Source organism: Leopardus geoffroyi, chromosome D1 (genome assembly GCF_018350155.1).
Source record: "Leopardus geoffroyi isolate Oge1 chromosome D1, O.geoffroyi_Oge1_pat1.0, whole genome shotgun sequence".
Lineage (NCBI taxonomy): Eukaryota > Metazoa > Chordata > Mammalia > Carnivora > Felidae > Leopardus > Leopardus geoffroyi.
Window position 1 is genome coordinate 53,962,221 of NC_059329.1, and position 27,659 is coordinate 53,989,879.

The following is a 27,659-nucleotide window of genomic DNA, read 5'->3' on the forward strand; positions in this document are numbered from 1 at the left end:
TGAAAGAGAAATAAGGGCCATGTTCAGCCTGCAGGTGCAACAGTCCCCATCCTTAACCTGGTGATTTCTGAGCACCTGTGAGAAGCTTTGAACTAACTGATGACCTTTTTCCCCTCTTTTTCCTTCTTCCTCCTCAGGCCTGGAAGAAGCGATGGTTTATCCTGCGGAGTGGCCGGATGAGCGGTGACCCAGATGTTCTGGAATACTACAAGAACGATCACTCTAAGAAGCCCTTGAGGATCATCAACCTGAACTTCTGTGAGCAGGTGGATGCAGGCCTGACCTTCAACAAGAAGGAGCTGCAGGATAGTTTTGTGTTTGACATCAAGACCAGTGAGCGCACCTTTTATCTGGTGGCCGAGACGGAGGAGGACATGAATAAGTGGGTCCAGAGCATCTGCCAGATCTGTGGCTTCAATCAGGCTGAGGAGAGCACAGGTAGGAGAGCAAACAGGAACCTTTTTCCCAAGTGGCAAGGTGCTTCCTGGAGCAGGCTTAGCAGTTGGGACTAAGATGAAGGCCTTCAGATCCCTTGAGCAAGGACAGCCCACTGCAGCTAAAAGCATTCATCTTTGGCAGAGGAGTAATAGGCAAAGAGTAAGACTGTGAAGGGTTTGATCAAATACTAGAGGAACCCCTGGCCCTAATTATATTCAAATGGGAAACAGATATGTTGAGGTTATGAGGAAGCTAAAGGTACTTTGTGGTATTTCTTCAGGTACCTCAACACCACTCCATTTCTCAGCCCTGCACCTTTCTCCCCTTCCCTCAGCTTTCTAGCCCTCTGTGCTCTCTTACCCACCACTTATCCCAGAGGGCAGTGCTCACCTTGATTCCTTCTCTGGTCCACCTCTGCGTGTTCTAGCCCATCTATTTCCGACCATCCTGCACAGCTACACGTGCCACTTTTTTTCCTTTGGGTTTGGGGTAATTACTGTTGATATATAATCCAGTGTTCTTTTATATTCACTTGGGAGGGGATAGGTGAGAGAGGGAAATGCCGATTTATATTTGGGTCTTGTTGACTTTCACAGAATAGTAGCCCAACTTTTGTAACTGAGTTTTAAGTTGCAGAAATTCCCTTTGACAGTTGTTTGGGCTCATCCCCAAACTTGATTGAAAAACAGGTTTTTATGTTTGGGGTTTTTTTTTTTTTTCCTGAGGCAGGCGGAGAGCTTAAATCAGTAGTTCTTAAACCTGGGTGCACAACAGAATTAAAGGGGAGCATTTTTAAAATGGTGATGCCAAGGACCCATGCCAGATCAGCTCACTAGGAATCTCAGGGGTGGGACCTAGGCATAAGTGTCTGTTCACAGCTTCATTCTGAGTTGGAAGCATCCGAGGCTCAGCAACCATTTTCTGTAAATATTTGAAGGCCAACTTTTTTTGCAACCCTCTACAAACATACAAACTGGAGCTCCTGGGTGGCTCAGTCTTTTAAACATCTGACTCTTGATTTTGGCTTGGATCATGATCTCACAGTTCATGGGTTCAGCAGTGTAAAGCCTCCTTGGGATTCTTTCTCTCCTCTCTCTGCCCCTTCCCCACTCAGGTGCACGCGTGTGTGCACTCTCTCTCAAAATAAATAAATAAATTTAAAAAAATAAAAAAACACGGAAACCATTCTTAGCTCATCAGCAACATCAACATCATCCGAGAACCTGTTAGAAATGCAGATTCTTAGGATCACCCCAGCCAGACTTACTGAATCAGAAACTCTTGGAGTAGGGCCCAGCAATCTTTGTTTTTACAACCCTCCTGGTGATTCTGATGCACAATTAAGTCTGAAAACAGCTAGTTTAGACTCTTGCTACTTAGAGTGGGGTTGGGGAACCCAAAGCATCAGCTTCTCATGGGAACTTCCAACTCTGGTTTGCAGAATCAGAATATATATGTATTTTTTAAACTTATTTTGAAATAATCTTAGACTTTCAGTAGAGTTGCAAAAATTGTACAGTAAGTTCCCATGTACCTTTCCCTCAGCTTTCCCTATCTTACTCAACCATGGTACAGCTATCAAAACTGGGCAGTTAACATTGGTACAAAGCTTTCAAGTACAGTATATTTGGATTTCACCTCTTTTTCACCCTTGTCTTGATTCCTTCAGGATTCAGCCCAGCATACCACATTAGATTTAGTGATTATGTCTCCATATCTCCTCCAATCTGTGACAGTTCCTAAGTCTTTCTTTTGTTTTCTTTCTTTCTTTTTTTTTTTTTTTTTGACTTTGATACTTTCAAAAAGTATTGGTTAGATATTTTGTAGAGTGTCCCTCAGTTTGGGTTTATCTGATGTTTTCTCATTAGATGGAGGCTATCAGTTTGGGGGAGAGTACACAGAGGTGTGCCTTTCTCACATTGTATCAGAGGGCACGTGGTAGCAGTATGTCTTATTACCTACTGGTCATGTGAACTTTGATCTCTTGGTTAAGGTTGTATCTGCCAAGTTTCTCCACTGTAAAGTCACTGTCTTTGCTTTTGCAATTAATAAATACATTGGAGGAAATACTTTAATGATCAATTATCCTATTTCTCCTTAAACTTTCACCCACTAATTCTAACACTCACCAATGGATGCTCACAGTCATCATGTGTGCAACAGTGATTACCGTGGTATTCTAATGGTGGTGTTCTGGTTGCCCCAAAATCTGAATTTTATTAAGATCTCCAGGTGATTTGTATGCACATTAAATTTTGTATACAATTAAATTTTGGGAAGCCCTGGTCTGGATTACTCATTCCCAAGCCTCTTGGGTCATCTGAATCACCTGAAAAGCTCTTTACCTTTTAAATTACAGGTGGTGATTCAGTAGATCTGATTTTAGGCTAAGGAATCAATAGTTTCTAGGGGCACCTGGGTGGCTCAGTCGGTTAGGCATCCGACTTCGGCTCATGATCTCGAGGTCCGTGAGTTCGAGCTCCGCGTCGGGCTCTGTGCTGACCGCTCAGAGCCTGGAGCCTGTTTCCAATTCTGTGTCTCCCTCTCTCTCTGACCCTCCCCCGTTCATGCTCTGTCTCTCTCTGTCTCAAAAATAAATAAACGTTAAAAAAAAAAAAGTTTCTAAAGCCCTTTATACAGAATGGGAGAAAATATTTCTGGGTCATATACCTGATAAAGGTCTAGTATCTAGAGTATAAAAGGAGCTCTTACAAGTCAATAACAGCAACAAAAAGATGACCCCATTTGAAAACGGGCAAAGGAACTGTGTAGACATTTCTCCAGAGAAAATACATAGAATAGATGGTCAATAAGCACATGAAAAGATGCTGAACATGATTACGCATTAGAAAATGGAAATCAAAACCACAATGAGATACCATTTCATACTCACTAGAAAGGCTATGATCAAAAAGATGGACAATGACAAGTGTTGGCAGGGGTGTGGAGAAACATCCATTACTCATCCATCCCTCTGCATTGCTAGCAGGAGTGTAAAATGGTACAGCTACTGCAGAAAACAGTGTGGAAATTTTTCAAAAAGTTAAACCTACAACCCAGTAATTCTCTTCCTAAGCATATACTCAAGAGAAATGAAAACAAATGTTCACACAAAAACTTGCACACAAACATTCATAGCAGCACTATTCATGATGACCAAAAAGTGAACACAACCTGAATTATCCATCAGGTTAATCCATTATCCAACAAGTAAACAGTATGTGGTGTGTGTGTATTATTTAGCCATAAAATGGAATTTTTGTACATTCTACACATGCATGAATCATGAAAACATTGTGCTAAATGGAAGAAAACACAAAGCATCACATAATTTTTTATTCCGTTTATTTGAAATGTCAGAATAAGCAAATCCATAGAGACAGGGGATAGATTAGTGATTGACAGTGGGAGAATGAGGAGTGCCTGCTAATGAGTATGGGATTTCGTTTAGGGGGATAAAATGTTCTGGGATTTGATAGTGATGATGGTTGTAAAATTTTGTGAATATACTAAAAACTACTGAATTTTGCATTTTGAAATTGGGGAAATTTATGATACATGAATTATATCTCAGTTTATTTTTTAAAGTTCCTAAGTTGATTCTGACAGCCAGCCAGGTTTGGGAACCCCCATCCAGACTTAGGGCCAGCATCATGAGCATGAGACCTATGCAGTCTCACAGGGCTCCACCCTTAGCCTTGCATTGGGTAATGCTGTACTGTCCCCATCTTGAAGTCCTTCATTTTTTTTTATAATTGTTTAAGGTGTACAGTGTGATGATATGATACATGTGTATGTTGCAAAATGATTACCACAGTAAGGTTAGTTAACACATCTATTATCTCACATAGTTAGGATTTGTGTGTGTATATGGTGGGAACTTTTAACACCTGTTCTCTCAACAATGTTCAAATATATATTACAGTATTATTAACTGTAGTCACTATGTTGTACATTATATCCCCAAGACTAATTCGTTTTATAACTAGAAGTTTGTACCCTTGATCTTCATCCATTTCCCCTGCCTCTGCCCCTGGTAACCACCAATCTACTCTCTGTTTCTGTGAGTTTGTTTTTTTTTTTTCAGCTTCCACGTATTAAGTGAGGTTATACAGTATTTGTTCTTCTCTGACTTATTTCACTTAGCATAATGCCCTCAAGGTTCATCTATATTGTCATAAATGGCAGGATTTACTTATTTTTTATGACTGAATAATATTACATATGTATTTATAAAATTTCCTTTATCCATTCATCCATTAGTGGACACAGATTGTTTCCATGTCTTGGCTATTATAAGTAGTGCTGCAGTGAATATGGGGGTGTAGATACCTCTTCAAGGTGATTTCAGTTCCTTCAGATATATACGCATAATTGGAATTGCTGGATCATATGGTAGTTCTATTTTTAATTTTTTGAGAAACCTCCGTACTGTTTTCCATAGTGGCTGTACCGATTTATGTTCCCACCAGTAGTCACAAGGGTTCCCTTTTCTCTACATCCTTGCTGACAGTAATCTCTTAGTTTTTGATAATAGCCTTTTAGCAGGCTCTCTCATTGTGGTTTTGGTTTTATTTGCATTTCCCTGATAATTAATGACCTGTGCCTTTTCAGTAACTGTTGCCCATATGAATATCTTCCTTGGAAGAGTGTCTATTCAGATCCTATGACCACTTTTTAATTGGGTTATCTGTTTTTATTTTTGTTTTTGCTATTGAGTTGTAGGAATTCCTTATGTACTTTTGATATTAACCCCGTATCAGATATTTGAAAATACATATCTTCTTCCATTTCTTTGATTGCCTTTTCATCTTGTTACTTTTGCTGTGCCAAATCTTTTTAGTTTTTTTTTTTAATGTTTATTTAATTTTGAGAGCGACAGAGCATGAGTGGGGGAGGGGCAGAGAGAGAGGTGACACAGAATCCAAAGCAGGCTCCAGGCTCTGAGCTGTCAGCACAGAGCTGAACGCGGGTCTCAAATTCACAAACTGTGAGATCATGACCTGAGCCTAAATCGGATGCTTAACTGACTGAGCCACCAAGATGCCCGAAAGCTTTTTAGTTTAATGTAGTTCCATTTGTTTAATTTTGCTTTTCTTATTTGTATTTTTCGTATCATATCCAAAAAACTCCTTGCCAATACCACCATCAAGGAATCTTTTTTTCTGTTTTCTCTTGGGAGTTTTATGGTTTCAGATCTTACATTTATCTATCTATCTATCTAAGCATGCACACGTGAGTGGGGGAGGGGCAGAGAGAGAAGGAGAGAGAATCCCAATCAGACTTTGCACTGTGAGTGCAGAGCCAGATGCAGAGCTCTATCCCAAGAACCATGAGATGATGACCTGAGCTGAAATCAAGAGTGGGATGCTCAACAAACTGAGCCACCTAGATGCCCCTAGGTCTTACATTTAAATCTTTAATCCATTTTGAGTTAGTTTTTGTGAGTAATATAAGGGTCCAGTTTCATTTGTTGCATGTCAGTATCCAGTTTTCCTAGCACCATTTTTTTTGAAGACACTATCTTTTCCCCACTGAGTATGCTTGGCTTCCTTGTCAAATATTAGTTGACCATACATGTGGGGCTTTCTATTATGTTCCATTGATCTGTGTGTCTGTTTTTATGTCATACCATACTGTTTTGATTACTATAGCTTTGTCATATAGGCTGAAATCAGGAAGTGTGATACCTGCAACTTTATTCTTATTTCTCAGGATTGCTTTCGCTATTTGGAATCTTTTGTGGTTCCATATGAATTTTAAAATTGTTTTTCTGTTATTGTAAAAAAAAAAAAATGACATTGGGAGGGGTGCCCAGTTGTCTCCACTGAGTGTCCGACTTCAGCTCAGGTCATGATCTCTTGGCTTGTGAGTTCGAGCCCCACGTCAGGCTGTATGCTGACAGCTCAGAACCTGGAGCCTGCTTCGGATTCTGTGTCCCTCTCTTGCTATGCCCCTCCCCCACTCATGTTCCGTCTCTCTCTCTCTCTCTCTCTCTCTCTCTCTCTCTCTCTCTCTGAAGAATAAATAAACATTAAAAAATTTTTTTTTAATGACATTGGAGCTTTGATAGGGATTTCACTGAATCTGTAAATGGCTTTGGGTAGTGTGAACCTTTTAACAATGTTAATTCTTCCAATCCATAAACATGAGATGTCTTTCCATTTATTTGTGTTGAAGTTCTTAACTTTTGAACAAGGAGGCTCATTTTCACTTTGTACCAGACTCTACAAATTATGTAGTCAGTTGTGCCTGGACTAGATGTCCTGTCTTAGCAATTCTGTGATTCTATTCTTCCTTGCAGATTATGAGTCTGCATTTACTCTTAGGATCTTTGGTATAATCTTTGTTTCCTGAATGGAATTTCCCCAAATTTCTGTCATTTATAGGCTTCATGAATTTTTTGTTTTTCCCTTTATTTTATTCCTGATGAAAGAATAAAAAGCTTATTGGGGAAAAAAGGGAGAGAGAGAATAAAAAAGGAATCAAAAGAACAGGAGGGAGGGGCATCTGGGTGGCTCAGTCGGTTAAGCATCCAACTTCAGCTCAGGTTGGATCTCACAGTCTGTGAGTTTGAGTCTCACGTCAGGCTCTCCACCGACAGCTCAGAGTCTGGAGTCTCCCACTCTCTCTCTGCCCCTCCCCCATTCACACTCTGTCTCTCTCTCAAAAATAAAATAAAAACATAAAAAATTTAAAAAAAAAAGGCAGGAGGGAAAACCATAGACTTAGCTCCCCAACCCCAGTCTCCAAGCTTTCATAAATGTTAGAGATAGGCCCAAAGAATACCTCAGCTTAAAAAAAAAATAATAATAGGTATGATTGGGGAAGAAAGTAATCATAAAGCAATTGCTTTTTTTTAATTAAGTTTTTAAATTTTAATTCCAGTATAGTTAACATACAGTATTATAACATAGTGATTCAACAATTCTATACATTACTCAGTGCTCATCATAATAAATGTACTCTTTAATCCCCGTCACCTGTTTCACCCACTGCTCCCCCACCTCCCCTTTGGTAACCCTCTGCTCTCTCTAGTTAAGAGTCTGTTTCTTGATTTCTCTCTTTTTTCCTATGCTCATTTGTTTTGTCTCTTAAATTCCACATATGAGTGAAATCATATGGTATTTGTCTTTCTCTCACTGACTTTTTTCACTTAGCATAATATACTCTAGATACATCCATGTTGGTGCAAATGGCAAGATTTCATTCATACACATAGATACACAAATGCATACACACATACACACACCCCACATCTTCTTTATCCATTCAGCTATCGAGGGACAATTGGGGTACTTCCATAGTTTGGCTGTTGTAAATAATAGTGGTGCATGTATCCCTTTGTATTAGTGTTTTTGTATTTGGGGGGTAAATGCCCAATAGTGTGATTACTGGATTGCGGGATAGTTTTATTTCCAACTTTCTGACAAACGTCCATACTGTTTTCCACAGTGGCTGCACCAGTTTGCGTTTCCACCAATAGAGCACGAGGGTTCCTTTTTCTCCACATCCACACCTATATCTGTTGTTTCTTGTGTTTTTTAATTTTTTCTTCTTGTATTTTTTATTTTAGCCATTCCAACAGGTGTGATGTGATATCTCATTGTGGTTTTGATTTGCATTTTCCTGATGATGTGTGATGTTGAGCATCTTTTTATGTGTCTGTTGCCATCTGGATTTCTTTGGAGAAATATCTGTTCATGTCTTCTGCCCATTTTTTAAAAAGTATTCATTTATTTTGAGAAAGAGCACATGCATGTAAGCTGGGGAAGGGCTGAGAGAATCCCTGCGTTGTTAGAGCAGAGCCTAACACAGGACTTGATCTCATGAACTGTGAGATCATGACCTGAACTGAAATCAAGAGTCAGATGCTTAGCAAACTGAAGCACCCAGGCGCCCCTCTTCTGCCCATTTTTTAATTGGATTATTTGTTTTTTGGGTGTTGAGTTGTATCAACTCTTTATTTATTTTGGGTACTAACCCCCTTTATCAGATATTTTATTTGCAAATGTCTTCTCCCATTCCATAGGTTGCCTTTTAGTTTTGTTGATCGTTTCCTTCACAACAATCAATTTTTATTTTGATGAAGTCCTAATAGTTTATTTTTGCTTTTGTTTCCCTTGCCTCAGGACACCCATCTAGGAAAAAAAGCTGCTACAACCAGTGTCAGAGAAATTACTGCCTCTGCTCTCTTCAGGGATTTTTTATGGTTTCAAGTGTCACATTTAGGTCTTAATCCATTTTGAGTTTATTTATGTGTATGGTGTAAGAAAGTGTCCAGTTTCACTCTTTGGCATGTGGCTGTCCAGTTTCCCTACACCATTTGTTGAAGAGACTGTATTTTTCCCACTGCATATTCTTTCCCCCTTTGTCGAAGATTAATTGACCATGTAATTGTGGGTTTATTTCCTGGGTTTTCTCTTCTGTTCCATTAATCTATGTGAGCAAATTCCTTATCATTGAATTATTTCCTTGTGGGATTAGAGGTGTTCCTACCAAGACAAACATATCCTTGAGATATAACAAAAATTACTCTTGGTGCAAATATATTTTTTTAATCACAAATTTAAAAAGGAATTATTATCTGGATCCTTTTATTGTATAGGATTTAAGTACAGTTCAAATGCAAATATGTAGAACCACATATTTATCTAGGCTTGTTTTCTTTGGTAGGAAAATTCATCCATTCATGCACTTATTTTGTGATGGTCCTTGTCACACCCACTGAGGTTACAAAGATGACCAGTAGAGTTCCAGTGCTCAGATATCTTAGTCTAGTGAAGGGGGCAGACCTCTAACCAGGCAGTCACGGGGGAGTACTGTAATAGAGGCATCACCAAGCATGGAGACACCAGCCTGTACCACCAGCTCAGTGAGGGAAGGGAGGAGGGAAAAGTAACAAATAATCAAGTCAGTATTTTGCCACTACCCTTGTCTTTTAAAAGATATATTCCCTTAAACCTTCAACTTCTTTTCTTAAGGGGGTTATTTTATTAGATGCCAGGTGGTTTCATTACCAGAGCAAGGATATTGTCTGTGACAGAAGTTTTGGATTCTTTGTGAGATCTTTCTGAGGGAGACAATAGGCTTTTCTTCCATCTCATAGGAGAATTTACTGTGTTAAAAGATCTGGCCACATAATGGCTTACGTTTTAATTTAGAGACTTTCTTAAAAATGGATTATGTCTATAAAACCCTCAGATAAGGAATTAAAGCCTAATCACCCAAATAAGTGGGGTTTTTTAACTGAGAGTCAGGAATAGAGGAGAAGCAGGAAGGAAATTAACATTTGATTACCTACTTTTATTTATTTCATTTAATCACTTTTATCAACTGTGTTTCCATTCTTTTCTTTTTTTAATTTTTAATGTTTTCATTTTTAAATATAATTTATTGTCAAATTGGCTTACATACGACACCCAGTGCTCATCCCAACAAGTGTCCTCCTCCCTGCCCATCCCCCACTTTCCCCTCTCCCCCGTCCACCATCTACCCTTAGTTTGTTCTCAGTCCTTAAGAGTCTCTTATGGTTTGCCTCCCTCCCTCTGTAACTTTCCCCCCCTCCCCCATGGTCTTCTGTTAAGTTTCTCAAGATCCACGTATGAGTGAAAACATATGATATTGTCCTTCTCTGACTGACTTATTTCCATTCTTTTCAAATAAGGAGAATGAGTGCTTCTTCTTCCCTGCATAGCACTCCAGGACCCCAGCTCTTCTCTGTCCTCCTACCTGCCTCGGCTGGGTTCACATGGGCTCTCTGTCATCTGTCCCTGAGGCTTCCTTAATACAACACTGCTCTCGTTTTGCTGGGGCTTACTGAGAATAATCCAGTCTCTTGGGTGTCAGTGTCAGCAGCCTTCTTATATGGAAAACACCCGGTACTGATGCCTAACCCTCAGTGGCCACAAAAGAAAATAATTGGAGCTATATATTGAGCATGTACTCTATGTGAAGTAGGAGCTCTGCATAAAGTTTCACTAAAAATTCACATGAATCCTTTGAGGGAGGAACAGTTTTGACCCAAAATCACACAGCTAGAAAATGGCAGCCAAGATTCTAGTCTAACCCAGGTATGACTTTGCATTATAATATGCTGCCTCTTGGGGTGCCTGGTGGCTCAGTCGGATGAACCCCTGACTCTGGCCCAGGCCATGATTTCATGGTCCGTGAGTTCGAGCCCTGCATCAGGCTCTGTGCTGACAGCTCAGAACCCAGAGCCTGCTTCTCATTCTGTGTCTCCCTCTCTCTTTCTGCCCCTCTGCCACTCATGCTCTGTCTCTCTCTCTCAAAAACTAAATAAACATAAAAAAATTTTTTTTAAGTAATATGCTCTTTGTCTCTTACCTCCTGGAATATAAACATCTGCCAGAACCAAGCCCAGATATTGTTGCCTCTTTGGACCTTATGCGTTGGGCTGGAAGCACTCTCTGACCCCTTCCACAAGGGGTCCTACAGCTGGCTCAGGTTTCCCTCCTCACCAACCCATATTGCTCAAATCCTTCCACTGGACTGTCCCAAGAATTTAGTAAACTCTAGGGTTTTAATCCAGTCATCACACACCATTGCTGAATCTGTAGGCTGGGGGTAAGGATACCTGAGTTTGAATCACAACTCTGGGGTTATATGAACAGGTCATGTGATTGGAATCCCAGTGTCTTTTTGTTGAATAGAGAGAAAATTATCTTCTCCCCCAGTGACTCTGCTTCTCTCTGGATTCACCAAGACAGACCTCAGACCTCTGACAGCCACTTCGGTTTCATGGTCCCCAGAGGAGTATTGGCCTTGTGTTCTGTGCAGAGCTATCCCCTGGGGCTGTGCAAGGCTGTATCCCTGCTCACTGCTTGATCCTGGAAACATTCCATTCCATGGGAAGCCTCCTTCAAGCAGATATACCCTTTTTCCTTCTTTATGTAAGAGTTGTGATGGGACCCATTTAAAAAAAAAAAAAACACTTCTGTTTTTCACTTTCGTCTGGAAGAGGTTCTATGGCAGATGGAGTCTTAAAAAAAAAAAAAAAGCCTTATTGCCACCCCCAGCTTCTTCTTTCTACTGCCACCCTCCAACTCCTCACATACCCTAGCCAAAAATGCCTAGGATAAAAGCTGTCTAGGATCAAGAACAGACCAGGAGTGAAACTGAGTCTAAATATGGACATAAGGATGGAGGAAACTCTGTCCAAAAGGAAACCAGGGATGATGCTCCAGAAGGAAAAGCAATTCCAAGAATATCAAGAAGGTTTCATATCACATGTGTAGAGTCTGGGGGGGCGGCGGGGGGTGTGCGCGCACAGATGTACGCACAAGCACAAAAATAAGAACCCCATCTTCCTCTGGGAATCAAAATAGCCTTCAGTCCCCAGAGTAAGGGAGCAGGAAGCTTCTGTGAGCTCTGTTTATGAGCAGGCAAGTCTGAGTCCTCACATTTGTGGCCCAGTTGTGGGCAGCTGTCCCTGACCAGATGCACCACACACAAAAAGAACCAGCCATCAGCACAGAGCTTTGATGAATTATTCATGGGCTCAGGAGGCATCCACTGTTAGGAAGCCCTCACCCCTATCCTTTGAATCCTCCAAGGCGAGGACCCCTTCCCTTTGTCCCCTCCCTCCTTTATGTATTCAGTAACTATTCTGAGGCCTGCACAGCCATTTTTACATGGACTCTGAAAGGCACACTAGCTGTACTTGAGTCCCAGCTCTGTGATTTATTTGCTCTATGATACTGAATAAGTAACTTTATCTCTTTGGGGTTTCATCATCTATAAAGTGGAAGTGATGCTCCCTCTCAGTTGTTGGGAGGAAGGCAGGACAATAGTGCACAGTGTGAACAATACCTGCTTGGTTCACTGTTTTCCCTGTAGTGGTTGTGGTCATGATGATTTTTATATGTTTAGGTCAAGATGAACAGGATTTAAGTATCTGGTGTCCTTAGAGAACTTGACAGACTACAAAACACTTATACAGTCTCCTTTCAGTGTAAAGAAACAAACAAAATAAGATAGGGCTGCTAGCATTCTTCCTCTTGCACGGGTAAGGATGCTAAGGTTTAAATGGTGCAGAAAGCAGTGTTGCTGAGGCTAGAATCCAAGGCTTTAACTCCGTCCAAGGACTGTGTGCTCTAACTCCTCATTAGTCCTAGCTCTGCTTCACAGACCTGTTTGCTACAGCTTCTTGTAAGTCACAAAATAGCCAGCAGGGGGTAAAAGCAGGAAGTTTCTACGTCACTGAGAACTGACCATTTAGAAAGTAAAGTGCTGTCTATACATTAATATTAAACTTTGAGGGCTAAATTAGCAAGGTAGCATAATCTATCTTATTTGTTTAATTTTATTTTAATTCAGGTATAGATAACACACAGTATTATATTAGTTTCAGGTATATAATATAGTGATTCAACACTTCCATACAACACCCAGCGCTAATCACAAGTGCACTCCTTTATTCCCATCACCTATTTCACCCATCCCCCCCCCCATCTACCTCGCCTCTGGTAACCATCAGTTCTCTGTAGTTAAGAGTCAGCTTCTTGGTTTATTTCTTTCTTTTCCTTTGTTCATTTTTTGTGTTTTTTTAAATTCCACATAGGCATGGAATCATACAGTATTTGTCTTTCTCTGACTTTTTCTGCTTAACATAATACATTGTAGCTCCATCCATGTTGTTGCAAATGGCAATATTTCATTCTTTTTTATGGCTGAGTAATATTCCATTGTGTATATATACCACATCTTTATCCATCAGTTGATGGACACTTGGGCTGCTTCCATAATTTGGCTGTTGTAAATAATGCTGCAATAAACATAGGGGTGTATGTATCTTTTAAAATTAGTGTTTTTGTCGGGCGCCTGGGTAGCTCAGTTGGTTAAGCCCAACTTCAGCTCAGGTCATGATTTCACGGCCTGTGGGTTCAAGCCCCACATGGGGCTCTGTGCTGACAGCTCAGAGCCTGGAGCCTGCTCCAGATTCTATCTCTGTCTCTCTCTCTCTCTGTGCACCCCCCTACTCACACTCTGTCTGTCTGTCTCTCTCTCAAAAAATAAACATTAAAAAAATTGTTTTATTTATTTTTTTAACATTTTTATTTATCTTTGAGAGACAGAGACAGAGTGCAAGCAGGGGAGGGGCAGAAAGAGGAGGAGACACATAATCGGACGCAGGCTCCAGTCTCTGAGCTGTCAGCACAGAGGCCAATGTGAGGCTTGAACCCACCAACTGTGAGATCATGACCTGAGCCGAAGGTGGACGCTTAACCAACTGAGCCACCCAGGCGCCCCCCAAAATTTTTTAAATAAAATTAGTGCTTTTGTACTCTTTGGATAAATACCCAGTAGTGTGGTTACTGGATCATATGGTAGTTCTATTTTTAACTTTTGAGGAACCTCCACACTGTTCTCCGCAGTGGCTGCATGGTTCGCATTCCCACCAACCATGCGTGAGAGTTCCTTTTTCTCTACACCCTCACCAGTACATGTTATTTAGCACAATCCATCTTAGACTAGCTAACAAACCACTAGAACTAGAACTCAGGGAGTGTCCTTAGTAATTCTTGAAGATTTTGAAATAAGGCCTGGGCCTCCTCCATATGCTATGTATCATTTTAGCTCTTTCCCTTCTTCTGACCCCCCTCACAGGAGCTTCATGGCAGTCATATGCCCAGCTCTGCGGAATAAGGACTTCCCAGAGTTCCAACTAACTGTTCTTTATCTCTACCACAGCTTTGAGTTAGGCTGCCCCACCTTTAAGTATTTTGTAAATACTGAAACTTCTAGTGATCCATGAGTTTCCCTAGTAACTGGACAGCAGAATTGCTTCAAGTCCTGAGTCCCCACTGGATGCCTTTGGGAAATCTTCAACCTTCAGTGGGAGACTATTATCAAGGGCAGGAAGAGGGTATCTTCAAACAGCTCCTTCCTTTCTAGAAAGAAGGACTGGTGCCTTAAAGGTCAGGACCCCTTATTCCAGCTGGACATTGGACAGCAGGGAGGGCTGTGGTGGAGCCAGGCAGTCCGCCCAGATGCCCTCTGGTGACCTTGGTCCTTTCCCCCAGATGCAGTGAGTGGGAGAGCCATGAGTGGAGGAGGGCAGGGAGGAAAGAGGCCTTTCTCAGAGACCTCACCCTTTCTCTCTTCTTATCCTTGGGAGGACCATCTCCTCCCTTGTTCCCTCTCCTACCTTTTGCTCTGGGTGGTTTTGTTTTTGTTTTGTTTTGTTTTGTTTTTTGGCCGAGCTCAGATCCCCCAGCTCCTCTGGGGGATCCTTATTGGAAGCTTAGAGCAAATGTGGGAGGTAAAATGTAGCTTCTCCTGAGGCTGACAAGTTCCTTGAGGAGCAAAGAACAGAGTAGAGACTGACCCGGGCCCCAGCCCAGAGGCGGAGGCTGCTGTCTGAATCACCCACCCTTTTTTTCCACTGAGACAATGAGGAAAATAAACATCCAGACTAGTTTCCAGCCAGATCTGAAATCCTCATGCCTTTTTTTAAAAGAAAAATGTTATTCTAAATAACTCTGAAATATCAGGCCTTCATCCTCCATCTTTTTTTGTTTGTTTTCTTTTGTCTACAGCTGGGTCTGCTCACACTGAGAGTAGGTTTTGAGTTGGGACATGAACTCCATAAAATCCCCACAGGCACCCCTGTGCTCTTCTGGAGCAGGCTCTAGCCCAGGCCTACAGGGAGGCCCAGCCCCCCTGGAGGAGGAGAAGGCGTCGGGGAGAAACCCAACCCTCTTCTTTTCATTCTGAGCCTGGATCCCTCTTCCTGCTTTCCCTTTCGTACCAGACATGCCCCCTCACCAGCCCCCAGGCAGCCAGCATGGATTAGGTCTAGTGTTTACCTGCCGGAACCCATAGACTGCTAGAGAGGAGAGCACCTCATCCTGACTCTTCAATCCCAGAAGCCTCTGACAGCTCTCAGACATCTCTTGAGACGTCCCCCCATTTTTGTTCTTTGAGTTGCTTCTGATTATCTTTAGAGAAGGAGGGTAATTAAGTATTGTTGAATTGGTCCCAGACCAGATTCCAAAGCCCAATCTGAGTCTATTTTTCTTCTAGAGATAGAATTATGACTTTGATTTTAGGGGTAAGTCACCTTGGGCCTCAGAAGATCTTGATTATTTAAACATCCACTCACATACAGCTCTTTGTAGGATTCTGAGCTCAACAAAATCAGTAGGCATGGTCATCTGTCTCTAAGATATGAATTGGGAGTCAAAGTCCTGGTTTTAAATTTCAGCTTTGTTACTGATTCAGTGTGTTGATCTTAGTTTCTTCAACTATAAACTAAAATTGGAGACCAAAATGGTAATTTTCAAGCTTTTTTCTTTGCATTGCTTGCTAACTGTATCTTGCATGGAACATAACATATCAAACAGGTGAAAGGAAGCCACCTTGAATATTGCAGGGGACAGAGAGTCAAGTGCTGCTAGCTGGAGGTGGACCCAGAAGGCCTGCCTTCTCTCACTCCCATGGTGACCCGGGAAGGCTGGGACACAGTGTAAAAATATTGGTCTGCTGCAAACATGCTATAAAGTACAACGATAAACAAAAATAAAGAATTTAAAAAAATAAAAACTCAAGATGGATGATGTACTAACTAGACTGAAGAGACAGGGTGTGCCACTGACCTAAATTTCATTTTACATAGCTATCATTTGTTTATTGTTTGCTTTCATTCACCATCTCCTCGCCCCTTTTGTGGATGAAGTCAGTGAACAAAATTCTTCATGGCTGGTGAATCATATTAGCCAAAACACTCAGCCAAGACAGAGAAGGGAATAGATTTCATAGAATGAGAAAATTCTAGAATATGAGGTCTTGAAAATGCCCTTAGAGAGGGTTTAGTTCCAAACTCCTCAAATAACACAGTATCCAAAGGTCAAAGGAGGGGAGCTAATTTGCTCAAAATCCTACAGCTAACTGGCAAGGCTAGAATTGGCACCTGGGTTTCTTGGCTTCCAGCTAGTGTTCCAGACTATGGTGATGGTGATAGCATCTAACATTTACATAAGGCTATATAATTTATAAAGTGTACCTACCTATACTTTATACACATGCGTACATACATACATATATATATACACACACACTGATCTAGAAGGCCACTTTAATACAAAGAGCGTAGGTCTTGGCATCATATAAATACATAAACCCACAACATTGATGACGTCAGTCTTAACACAGGTAAGTTAGTTTACTTTTCTGAGCCTCAATTTCTGTATCACTAAAATAGAAACAAGACATTCTTCACAAGATCATTATGAAGATTAGATAAGAGCCCACTTAAATTACACAGCACAGGGTTTGGTACACGATAAGGGCACACTGAATATCTCTTAAACGTGTAGCCCGTAAATCGTCGTTGCCTTCCCAGTGATCTTCACAGCGGTCCTTTGAGTATATGCACCATGCTCCTCTTCTGTCCCCCATACTGAAACATCCTAAGTAACACTGTCTCTATTTTACCCAAACTCCAGAACATTTTTGCTGAGCGTGATTAGCATGTTTATCAGATAAACCTTGCTGACTTCCTTGATTTGAGATACATTACACTTAATTTATTGAGGTGCTCAAAAACAAAGGTGTCTCTTTAAATGTACTAATACTACTACTAATAAAAGCTAATATTTACATAGAGCTTACTATGTGCAAGGGACCATTCTGAGCATTTCACAGATCTTAACTCATATAATCTTATGAGATAGATACCTATTATTATTCCCATTTTACAGATGAGGAAACTGGGGCACACAGAGGTTCAGTAACTTTCCCTAATTCACACAACTAGTAAGCAAAGGAGCTGGGATTCAGACCCAGACAGTCTGGTTCCAGCGTCCATGCTCTTAACTATTAAGCCCATATCCTGAAATTCCAGATGCAGTCCTTGCCTCAAGTCATCAAAGTCCCCGTACAGAGTCTTCAGCACATGCACAAAGTCCTGGGAAAGACTTCCCGCTGCCTTTGCGCTCTCTTGACTTTCTGTGGCTTTGCCAAGGTAGGCGCTCTCCTTATATTCCTTTAAGAGGACATCACACAGAGTTCTTGCTGCTTTTAATTTAACCTAAGCCAGATTTTCCTCACTGACCTAAACCATAGCTTCCATTCCCTCTGAATCTGGGACAAATGTTCTTACACCCACTAGAGTCCCCATAATTACAATCATGGCTGACAGGCCAGCTGTGGGACTTGACCATTAGTGAATACATTTTCCCTTCAAAAAATCCATCAGAGCAATGGCCCCCTGGACAAAGGCACCAAGGACATATTTCTCAGATGATTGGTGATCTGAGTGTAAAAGGCTTTGGACTGAAGGACCAGAGGACTGGGTTCTAATTCTGGGTTTGTGGTTTACCTGCAGTATGAACCTGGCCCAACCACTTGTTCATCAAGCACTGTTTTAGACTCTGAGGCTAGGAGTTCAGGTTCTCTGAGAAGCAGATGCAAGATGAGTTAAGACCTGCAAGAGATTTATTGGGTGAGACACCTGTGAGGGATAATGGGAAGGAGTGGGAGAAGGGAGCAAAGCCTTTCAGTGGGGTACAGGACTGACACCTGTGACAGAAGGCAAGGAGAAGGATTAGACTGCACTACAGTTCTAGGACAGTATCCTCTGGATCAGTGAACGTTCTCAAGAGAAGGTCTCTGATTAAAGGAGTCTCGTGTCTCACAGGAACAGGCCTGTAGCAATACTCCTGCCATTTCCTTTGACACTGGATGAGAATGGCTATGGGGAGTTGAGGGATGCAGAAGGCCAGCAGCTGGGGCCATCAATCAGTTCTGCCCACATCAGGAGACAGAGAGGCAGAATTTTATGGCCAGCCCACTGAAGCATCAATGGTGAATAGAACATGTGAGGTTCAGACTCTTAAGGGAGCTCACAGTCACGTGGGAAGAGACAGATGAAAAACAAAATGTTTAAGTGGTAGCAATAAGTGCTTTGATGAGGAGACGAAGACAGAGTAACGTGATTAGGAGTAGCTTGAGGTCAGATGATCAGGAAAGGCCTTTCTGAGCCTTGGTTTCTTTATTGGTCCTATTAAAATAGTTTGTTTTTTTGTTTTTTTGGTTTTTTTGCCCATTCCAGTGGATATTTGTGTAGCACTTATAATTTATAAGTATATGCTCCTCATCTACCCTCACATATTGCTGGATAATAGAATGATCCTTCAGCTTGGTGTGTAAAAGACTTGGGCTTGAGTCCTGGTTTGGGCATTTCCTGAGAGCTCTAGATCACTGAGTAAGTCATTTTATTCCTCTGAGTCGTAGTCTCATCTTATGTTAAATGAATCTGGAAAGATCACTGCCCTGCCAACTTTGTAGGGCTGTTATAAATGTCAAAGTTGTCGAGAGCAACCTACAATTGGAAAATAAAATTATAATAAAAATTTCTTTTACAACAGCTTCAAAAAATAAAGCACTTAATTAATTTAACAAAAATCATATAAGATCTCTGTACAGCAAATGACAAAACATTGCCAGGAGAAATGAAGAAGACCCAGTAAAGGGAGAGAGAAACCATGTTGTAAAGTAGAACATTCACTAATGTTACTGTGTTGTTTCTCCCTGGATTGATCTATAGATTGAGCCCAATCTCTGTCATAATCCCAGCATGCTTTTTTTGTATTAATTATACCAAAGCAAATGAGAAGGTACTGTGTACACATAGGAAAGTATTACTGTTTTATCAAAGAGTATGTCAATAATAATTCTGACTCTTTCCAGTCATAATATGGTCCTTTTTTTGAGAACTTCAGGGAACCATGTTAGATTATTAGGTGGAAGCTCTTTTCACTGTCCCCAGAAGTAGAAAAGTCTACTCAAACTTAGAATGTTTATTGTTCTTCTAATGAGATGTATTACTAGAAAAAAACACTAAACCTGAAAAATAAGGGACTTACATTCTTTCTCAGGACTACCAATCAGTCACTGGTAAGAAAATACTTGGTCTCTCTGGACCTTAGATTTCTTATCAGTAAAATAAAATATTAAACTAAGTGATCTGTTGGTCAGTTCCAGACCTGTGCATCTGTGATATGGAAGAAGAATAAACCATTATGGATCAGAAAGAACAATCTGGTGACTTCTCTCCAAGCCTGGTTCAATATAAGTTTATCATGTTACTTTTGTGAACCCTTTAATTCCATATGCTAACTGCGACTAGCATGTTGTTTGTGCCCAAGATGTACTAAAATGAAAAAGAACAGGATTTCTTATAATTATACTAATGCACTTTCCAAACTGGCTTTTCTTGTGATTCCTCCTTTTGATTTTTTTCAAAGCATAAGTTTGGGATTCATTGGTCTTGGTTTCAGCCTCTGTCTCCTTAATGATGAACTTAAATTAGATGCTAATATTTTGAAAGAGGACATGGTTACACAAACCAGAATGACAGTTCCTAGTCCAGAGGTTGCCAAACTTCCTCTGTAAAAGGTCAGATTGTAAATATTGTATTTACCATTATGTTCTCTCACAAGTACTCAACTTCACTGTTGTAGCACATAAGCAGCCATAAACAGTATGTAAATGAATAGCTGTGTTCCAATAAAACTTTATTTATAAAAACAGCTGGTAGGCCCAGTTTGACTTATGGTCCATAGTTTGCCACCCCCTATTCTCATGTAATAACATACCTTGACAGGCCTACCAAGACACATTTACATATGGTCTTAGGTGTTGGCCTAACAGTGTTAAAAAGATAGCAAGCACTTCTGGGGTGCCTCGGTAGATTAGGCAGTTAAGTGTCCAACTTGATTTTGGCTCAGGTCATGAACTTGCGGGGTTCTTGAGATTGAATCCCACATCAGGCTGTGCGCTGATAGTGCGGAGCCTGCTTGGGATTCTCTCTCTCCCTCTCTATTTACCCCTCCCCCATGCATACTCTCTCTCAAAATAAATAAATAAACTTAAAAAAAAAAAAAAAAAAAGGCTCTTCCTTTTGGATCCAGCAGAAAAAACCTAGAGTTGTTGAGGCGTCAAGATACAAGACTGGAAGATGAGTAGGAAAGCTACATATATGAAGCCAGGAGACTGTTGTGACACCAGGACTGGAAGCAGCAACTAAGAAAAGCTGCCGGTTAGAAGTTGGGTCCTTCCAGGCTCTTTGCCTCTGGGGTCCTCTATGTACCTCACAAAGGCCAGTTGAGTTCATTTGTACTTCCCGGCACCAGTCCTGGCTCTGATCAAACCCTGAAGGTCTGCAAACACCAAGCTTAAGCTCTTCTCCCATGTCAGGCCACCTTCCACGATGGAGTGCTGAGGAAGGACCTCCCTCTGTGATGTACTGATGTGCAGGGACCGTGGCATCTCTTTACTCCCTGGGACAACCCTACAGGTTGCTATTTTACAAACTGTACAAACGAGAACTCTTAAGTTTTTTTTTAATCTTTATTTATCTTTGAGAGAGAGCAAGTGAGTGAGCAGGGAAGGGGCAGAGAGAGAGAGAAGGGAGACACAGAATCTGAAGCAGGCTCCAGGCTCTGAACCGTCAGCACAGAGCCCAATGCAGGGCTCGAACTCACAGACTGTGAGATCATAACCTGAGCCAAAGTCGGATACTTAACTGACTAACCCACCCAGGTGCCCCCAAACTAGGATTCTTAGATTCACACGCCATCCTTAGGTCCCACAGCTAGTAAGCTAAGATTCAGATTTCAAAATCGATGTTCATTTTCCATACCACACTACCTCTCCCAAATCCACAGTTGTACTTCAGGTAATGCTCGGTCTCCTGAGTCCCTCAGCCTCCCCACCCAGAGCAGAGCAGTGTAGGGTATTGTTCTGGTGATTTTTGCCACTGCTGATGATTCTTGATAAGCACCTTCCATTTTAGGATCTGACACTTGTGTTTCACACCGGTTGCCAGTTGTCCCTTAAGTGAAAGTCAGTGTAAAAGAAGGCAGGGGAAGCTCACCTCTTAGGAAGTTGGTTAGCTTAACTTACAATGATATTTTGTGGGAAGGTCACAAGGGTCAAATGCATCATTGCCATGTGAGCTTGTGGTGCCCACTAGATAGACTGATTCCTATGGGAATACCATTAGGTTCCCAGAGTTCCTTGGGGGAGGGCAGAAGTGCTGCCTTGAAGAGAAATAGGGTCTTTCTAAATGCAGTATAAACCCGTAGAGCAGGGACAAGATCCGTTCTTTCTGATGGGCCTGCAGCTCCTGCTGTAGTACCCACAATCAGTGCTCATGACCCTAAGTAAATGGCAGGAGTGCTTCATTCCCAGTAGGAATTAACTCTCCGAGCAGGATGCCCAGCCAACCCAGCCCCACTCCAAGGAGAAGGAATAAGGTCTGTCACAAATAAGGTCCGGCATACGTAGGTGCATACATAGGTGTGGCAGGTTAGGGGAAAACAAAACTTGTAACCTGATCTCCTCTAAAATGAACAGGACAGTGCATGGCTAAATATAGATTGGCTGCCCTAAAACAGATATACACACAAGCCAGAAAACCTCACAAAGTGATAATTCTTCCCACCCTACAAGAATAGTTTACATTTGGATCCTGGAGCTATTCATTCATTTTTTCTGACCCAAGGAAGAATAACCCACCGCCGTGGTGTGTTTATTGAACACCTTGTTCTCAATCAGACATTTACTAGGCACAGAGCATTGTGCTAAACACTGTCAGAGAAACAGAGATGGGCCAGATCCCGGCTTCTACCAGCTCAGTACCGACTTTTGTGTGACAAACTTGTGAACTCCAACACAAGTAGAATAAGCAGCAGAATGAGGTACTATAAAAGGTTTAGAGGAACGCATGATTAATTCTAACTGGAGACCTTAAGGAGAGCCTGGAATTTGCTCTGGCCTGTGGTTTCCCCTCTCTAAAGTGAGGATCCCAAGGGCAGAGATGGTTATGTAAGGATATGTGGCATGCCTCTCAGCTACAGTCACTCTCTTTCCCTCCCCTGCACCCTTCACAAAATCAATTTCTGCTAAAGCGTACTGAGAGATCCTATATGTCAAGGTCAGGATGTTCTGACTTGGCTCTCAGAGCCCTTTGGGGCAGGCGGAGGAGTGGGGGAAGTGTTCTTTCTCAGATCCTTCCCCAGAGAAGGGGACGCATCAGGCAGCCTAGTCCTACAGGGTAGTCTCACAGCCTAGTCTCACAGGGTCTTATGTTACTGCCTGTCTCTGCCTCCCCTTTTTTCTTTCTCTGTTTTGTAGTTTTTATAAACCACTAGAAGATGTATTTTTGAGCTTGGGGAATTATTTATACTAGTCTTTAGTAGTTTGGTCCAGCGAATGTTTACTTACCATGCAAATGTGAGTAACATAATAAACTCATGACAAAATCACAGTCCTGCCAGTGTCCTGGTGATGAGATCCCCCGACTTGATTGCCTCTCCCCTCCCCTGCACGTTATGGGGAGTACATCTTCATTCACACTGATACATCGTTCTTTCCGTGTGGTAGAAGGACCCCTGAAGAAGGAGATCTGAATTCTTATTCCAGGATTCAGGTCTGCCCTACCATGTGGCTTTGGACAAGGAACCTCACCTTTCTGGGCCACAGTTTCTCCAATCGGAAATGAGAAGGACAGTGGTGATAAATGAGCAGTTAGACTCCAGGGCCCTTTCTAGTTGCCATATTATGTGAGTTATCGTATAGAATGAAGCTATTTTGTGTTTGGCCTTAAATTTATGAATAATTCCTCTAATTATGATGTGTGCCGGATGATTCTCAGGATTATTCACCTTAAATAATTTCTTGTGATTGTGAGTTAAAATGAACTGTTGATCCAGTCTTGCCCTCAGCACCTGTCAGCATGCTTTTGTTTTTAGAATTTTCCACCCTCTGGTCCCTGTTCTTTGGTTAGCTTTCTGCAGGGGGCCACTCACCCTGTAGAATCCTATACTATTCTGTTTTCAAAATGTGTTCATTGACTGCCTTCTCTTTGGCATTTGACAACATGAAAAATGAGGTGCAGAGAGATTAAAAGTTTTGCTTAGGTCCCTGTGGTAAAATGGTTTCTGACCCATGTTTCTGAACCCACATCAGGGCCTTTTCTGTAACACACTGTTCCTTTTGGACCCTAGATAGATGATAGAAAAAGCCAGTGAGAACAAGGGTGGCTTCCAGTTTGTAATTTTGATGATGCAAAAAAAAAAGATTTTTGGAAGAATTTGTGTTCTCATTTGGGTCTCTGAGTTTGCTTTGCCCCTGATTTTTCAGTTGACCTTAATTCTTCTACCTGTGTCCTGGAATTAAGAACCAGACGTTATTGGGGTGCCTGGGTGTATCATTCGGTTAAGCATCCAATTCTTGATTTGGGCTCAGGTCATGATCTCACAGTCATGGGATTGAGCCCCATGTTGGGCTTTGTGCTATGTGGAGTCTGCTTGGGATTCTCTCTCCCTCTCTCTGCCCCTCCCTCCAATGCATGCTCTCTCTTTCTCTCAAAATAAATAAACAAACATTTAAAAAAACAAAAATAAATAAAATAAAAAGAACCAGAGATTATTAAAAGCGAAACCAGTTGATCTTATTCTATCTCTGTGTAAATATGTCTCATGAGGTCTTACATGGAACAGCTCTCTTACGTTTCCCAAAGATGGCTTTTATGTATATCCCTGACCTAATCCAAGTTCTTCCTTTTTTGAATAGAGAAAATGAGTCCCAGGAAGGTGAAATGGCATGCCCAAGATCACTCAGCCGGTTAGAGCAGAGCTTGGCCTAGGCTGTCATTCTGTTAGTTGATTCTGCCTTTCATAAAGCTAATACCGTTCCTCACTCAGGGATCTCGTGGGAGCTCTTTTCTCTACATGAACGAAAAGAATTGGCTTTGAAGAAAGTGAGATCTGTTTCAGATAGGCTCTGATGCTTTCTAGCTGTGTGACCCCAGAGCTCATTATTAACTTCTCTGAGCTTCAGTTTCCTCATCCAAAAAGAAGGGAAAGAAATGGAAATAATAATTTCTACCTCGCAGAGTAGACTAGACACACATAGTAGGTGCTTAGTAAATGGCAGCGGTGATTATTATAGTCAGTATTGTCCTTTTTGGTCTCCTTCCACATATAACATCATACAAGTTATAGTTGGAACTAAAACAGACAACAGTTACCTTCCACGCGTTCTCTGTTGCTTGGAAAGCTCCTCCATACCTCTCGGCCCATTTCAAGGTGGCAGCATTTCCACACGTATTACGGAATCAGAGCAGGCACTTTGCTAAATGCTTCATATGTATGATCTCAAACTACGAGGCAGCCCTAGAAAACTATGTATTTTACCTGTTGAACAGGTGAGGAACAAAGAGGTTTGTGTAACTGTCCAAGGCCACAGAGCAAGGATTTAGCAGATCCAGGCTTTGAATCCAGCCTGGGTCCCAGCATGTCCTTTGGTCTACCACTTTATGGGTTCTGATACCCACTGAGGCTTGGGGCAGGGATTTGGGGAGAGAGAAGGATAAAGATAAAAAGGGCATTGAGATAAGGGAACCAGTCATTATTTGGTCATCTTTTCCAGAAACTCCCGCCAACTGCCCCTTTCCTGCTCCTGTTATCACTAGCCAGTTGATGGCTGGGCTGGGCAGGCCTGGGTTGGGCTGGGCCCCTCTACTAAAATCCTTCAGAGCTTTCCTGTTCTAGAGTTTTGCAAGAAGGTGGGCGGAGTGTTTGTGCACTGGGCAGGCTTCCCAGGGGTGATTGTGGAAAGGAAGGGGAGTGATTTTTAGGGCCCTAAAAAGAAGCCAGGAAGAAGAGGAAAAAATAAAACCCTTTTTAAAAGAAAACAAATTGACTCAAGCATTTTCTGGCATTATCTTTAGTCTAGACATGGAGATAGAAGCCCAGGCCTGGAGTCTGGAAATGTCCATTTTCTTCTTGCTATATAACTGACCTTCCTAATGACCCAAGACACATCATTACACCAGCGTTATAGCCACATACCAAAAACAGCCCAGCCACACGCCTTTAGCATTCTTTTCTTCCCTTCAAGAGGTAGCCAGGCAATAAAAACAAATCCTATGAACGTTTTATGCAACTGCATGGATTTGTTTTCACACCTGTGGGTTTTTTTTATTCACCTTTTACACTTTGGGTCTTTTGACCCCAAACATGACTTCTTGATATTTTGTTTTGTTGAAATTCCTACTGTCTTGCCATGATTGTGGGGTGAACCCCGCTGAACAATAAGGTTGGAGGACAGGCAGGGAACTGAAGATAGGAAAGGGAGAATGTCTCTTACTCAATCTATTTTAGTAAGGAGTGTTCAGTATTCTCTTTAGAGAGGAAATAAGCTAAAGGTCAGATGTATTTAATTAGACCATTAATCTCTTGCACATAATTAACACTTCATACTTTGCAAAGTGTTTATACGTGTGTGTGTGTGTGTGTGTGTGTTTTTAAATGCACATACCATACATCACCCATTTAAAGTGTACAAGTCATTGTTTTTTTAGCATGTTCACAGGGTTGTGCAACCGTCACCACCATCTAATTCTGGAACATTTTCATTACCCCAAAAAGAAACCCCATACTCATTAGCATTCACTCCCCATGCCCACTCCCCCGTCCCACCCCCACCCCTGGGAAACCACTAGTCTGCTTGCTATCTTTATGGATGTGCTGATTCTAGACATTTCACATAAATAAAGCCATATAATTTATAGTCATTTACACTGGCTTCTTTCACTTCGCACAGTGTTTTGGAGATTCATCCTGTTGGGGCATGTATTAGTATTTCATATGGCTGAATAATATTCCATTGTATAGCTATATCACATTTTGTTTATCCAGTCTCTACCTCTGTCATCACAATGGTGTTCTCCCTATGTGTCTTTGTCTGCTCTTCTTATAAGTACACCCATCACTATGACCTCATTTTAACTAATTAGATCTGCAAAGATGCTATTTTCAAACAAGGTCACATTCTGAGGTTCCATGTAAAAGTGAGTTTTGGGGGGGACACTATAGCAAGCAGAAATGAGATTTTGGCAAGGTTTAGTCCCAAAACAGCTTCAAAAGAGCTTTTCTGGAGTGGCAGATCATTATGGAGCTGACTGATTTTATAGACATGGCTTTATATTTGTAGAATGGAGTTCCAAGTGGGCCCAACTCATCATAACCCCTACTTCATCTTATTAGCAGATCTTGAAAGCCTCTCCTATTTTGACCACAAGAAACAAGCATATTTGGTTTTGTGCTAGTAAAAATTCTTTTATTGAACAAGTGTATATTCAGTACCCACTGTGAGCTGGAACTGCTTTAGGCAGCAGGAATACAGAAGTGACTAGAATACCTTTTGAGAATTTACAGCATGCAGAGTTGTCCCGACCCTTTGTGCAGTTCATTCTTACGACCATCTTATGTCTTGTTGCATTCTTATGACCATCTTATTGCAAACTGAGACTCAGGTGAAGTGGTTTCTCCAGCTCTCCAGATTTCTCAGATTTGATCCACAGCCTGAGCAGAGGGCTCCAGCCACGAGGACAGGTCACTCCTCTTTTATACAGATCCACAGTCCAAGCATGCAATGTAGGGGGCATGCGGGATATATGGGTGCCAGGCAGGAGAAGTAGATTGTGACAGAATGGCCTTTCTTGTCAGACTTGGGAACCTGAACTTTATTCTGAAGGCAGCGAGGAATCAGTGAACGTTATTGAGGGAGTGTGGCCTGATGCTACATGCTTCATTTGTCTAACCAACACATGTTTATGGACTGTGTCACATACTGGGCTTGATGCAAGGGATAAAAGTGTTAGAAAAGAGACAGTGTCTCTGCCCTCACTGAGCTTACAGCCAGATATATGGAATGATAGGACAGAAAAGTTACTATTTTCCTAAAATTCTGTTTGAAACACAAGGAAGGATTGGTCAGAAATAAGGTTAAAGAAATAAACAGAAAAATGGTTTTAAAAAGAGAGAGCTTTGTACGTTGTCCTGAGGATAACAGGGGTCCACTGAAGAATTTTAAGCAGGGCAGGGACATAGTGACATGGTGCGGTTGTTGACAAACAGAGAGGGGTTGTAGTAACACCTACATTTCCGGCTCAGCTGATTGGATGGTGATGTTGATGTACTTCACAGAGAAGCAGGACACAGGAGGAGGAGGAGATCACTGAGCTTGACCTGCTTGTGGGACATCTGAATGGAGATGCCCAACAGGCATCTTAGATGAGAGCCCAGGAAAGAGAACAGAGTTAAAGATGGATTTTTTGAGAGTTGTCATCACCTGGCTGGAAGAGAACACCCTGGGAGAGTGTCCTGAGTCAGTGATGATAGAGG

The 27,659-nt window shown here is 41.6% G+C and overlaps 1 protein-coding gene across 2 annotated transcripts in view; it reads left to right on the forward strand.

Annotated features, from left to right (window-relative positions):
• GAB2 (GRB2 associated binding protein 2) overlaps positions 1–27,659 on the forward strand; it is a 189,801-nt gene that overhangs the window by 129,514 nt on the left and 32,628 nt on the right. For both annotated transcript variants that reach the window (XM_045483856.1, XM_045483855.1), the window contains exon 2: positions 138–438. In XM_045483856.1, coding sequence (XP_045339812.1) covers positions 138–438 — 301 coding nt within the window. The remainder of the gene's footprint in view (positions 1–137; positions 439–27,659) is intronic.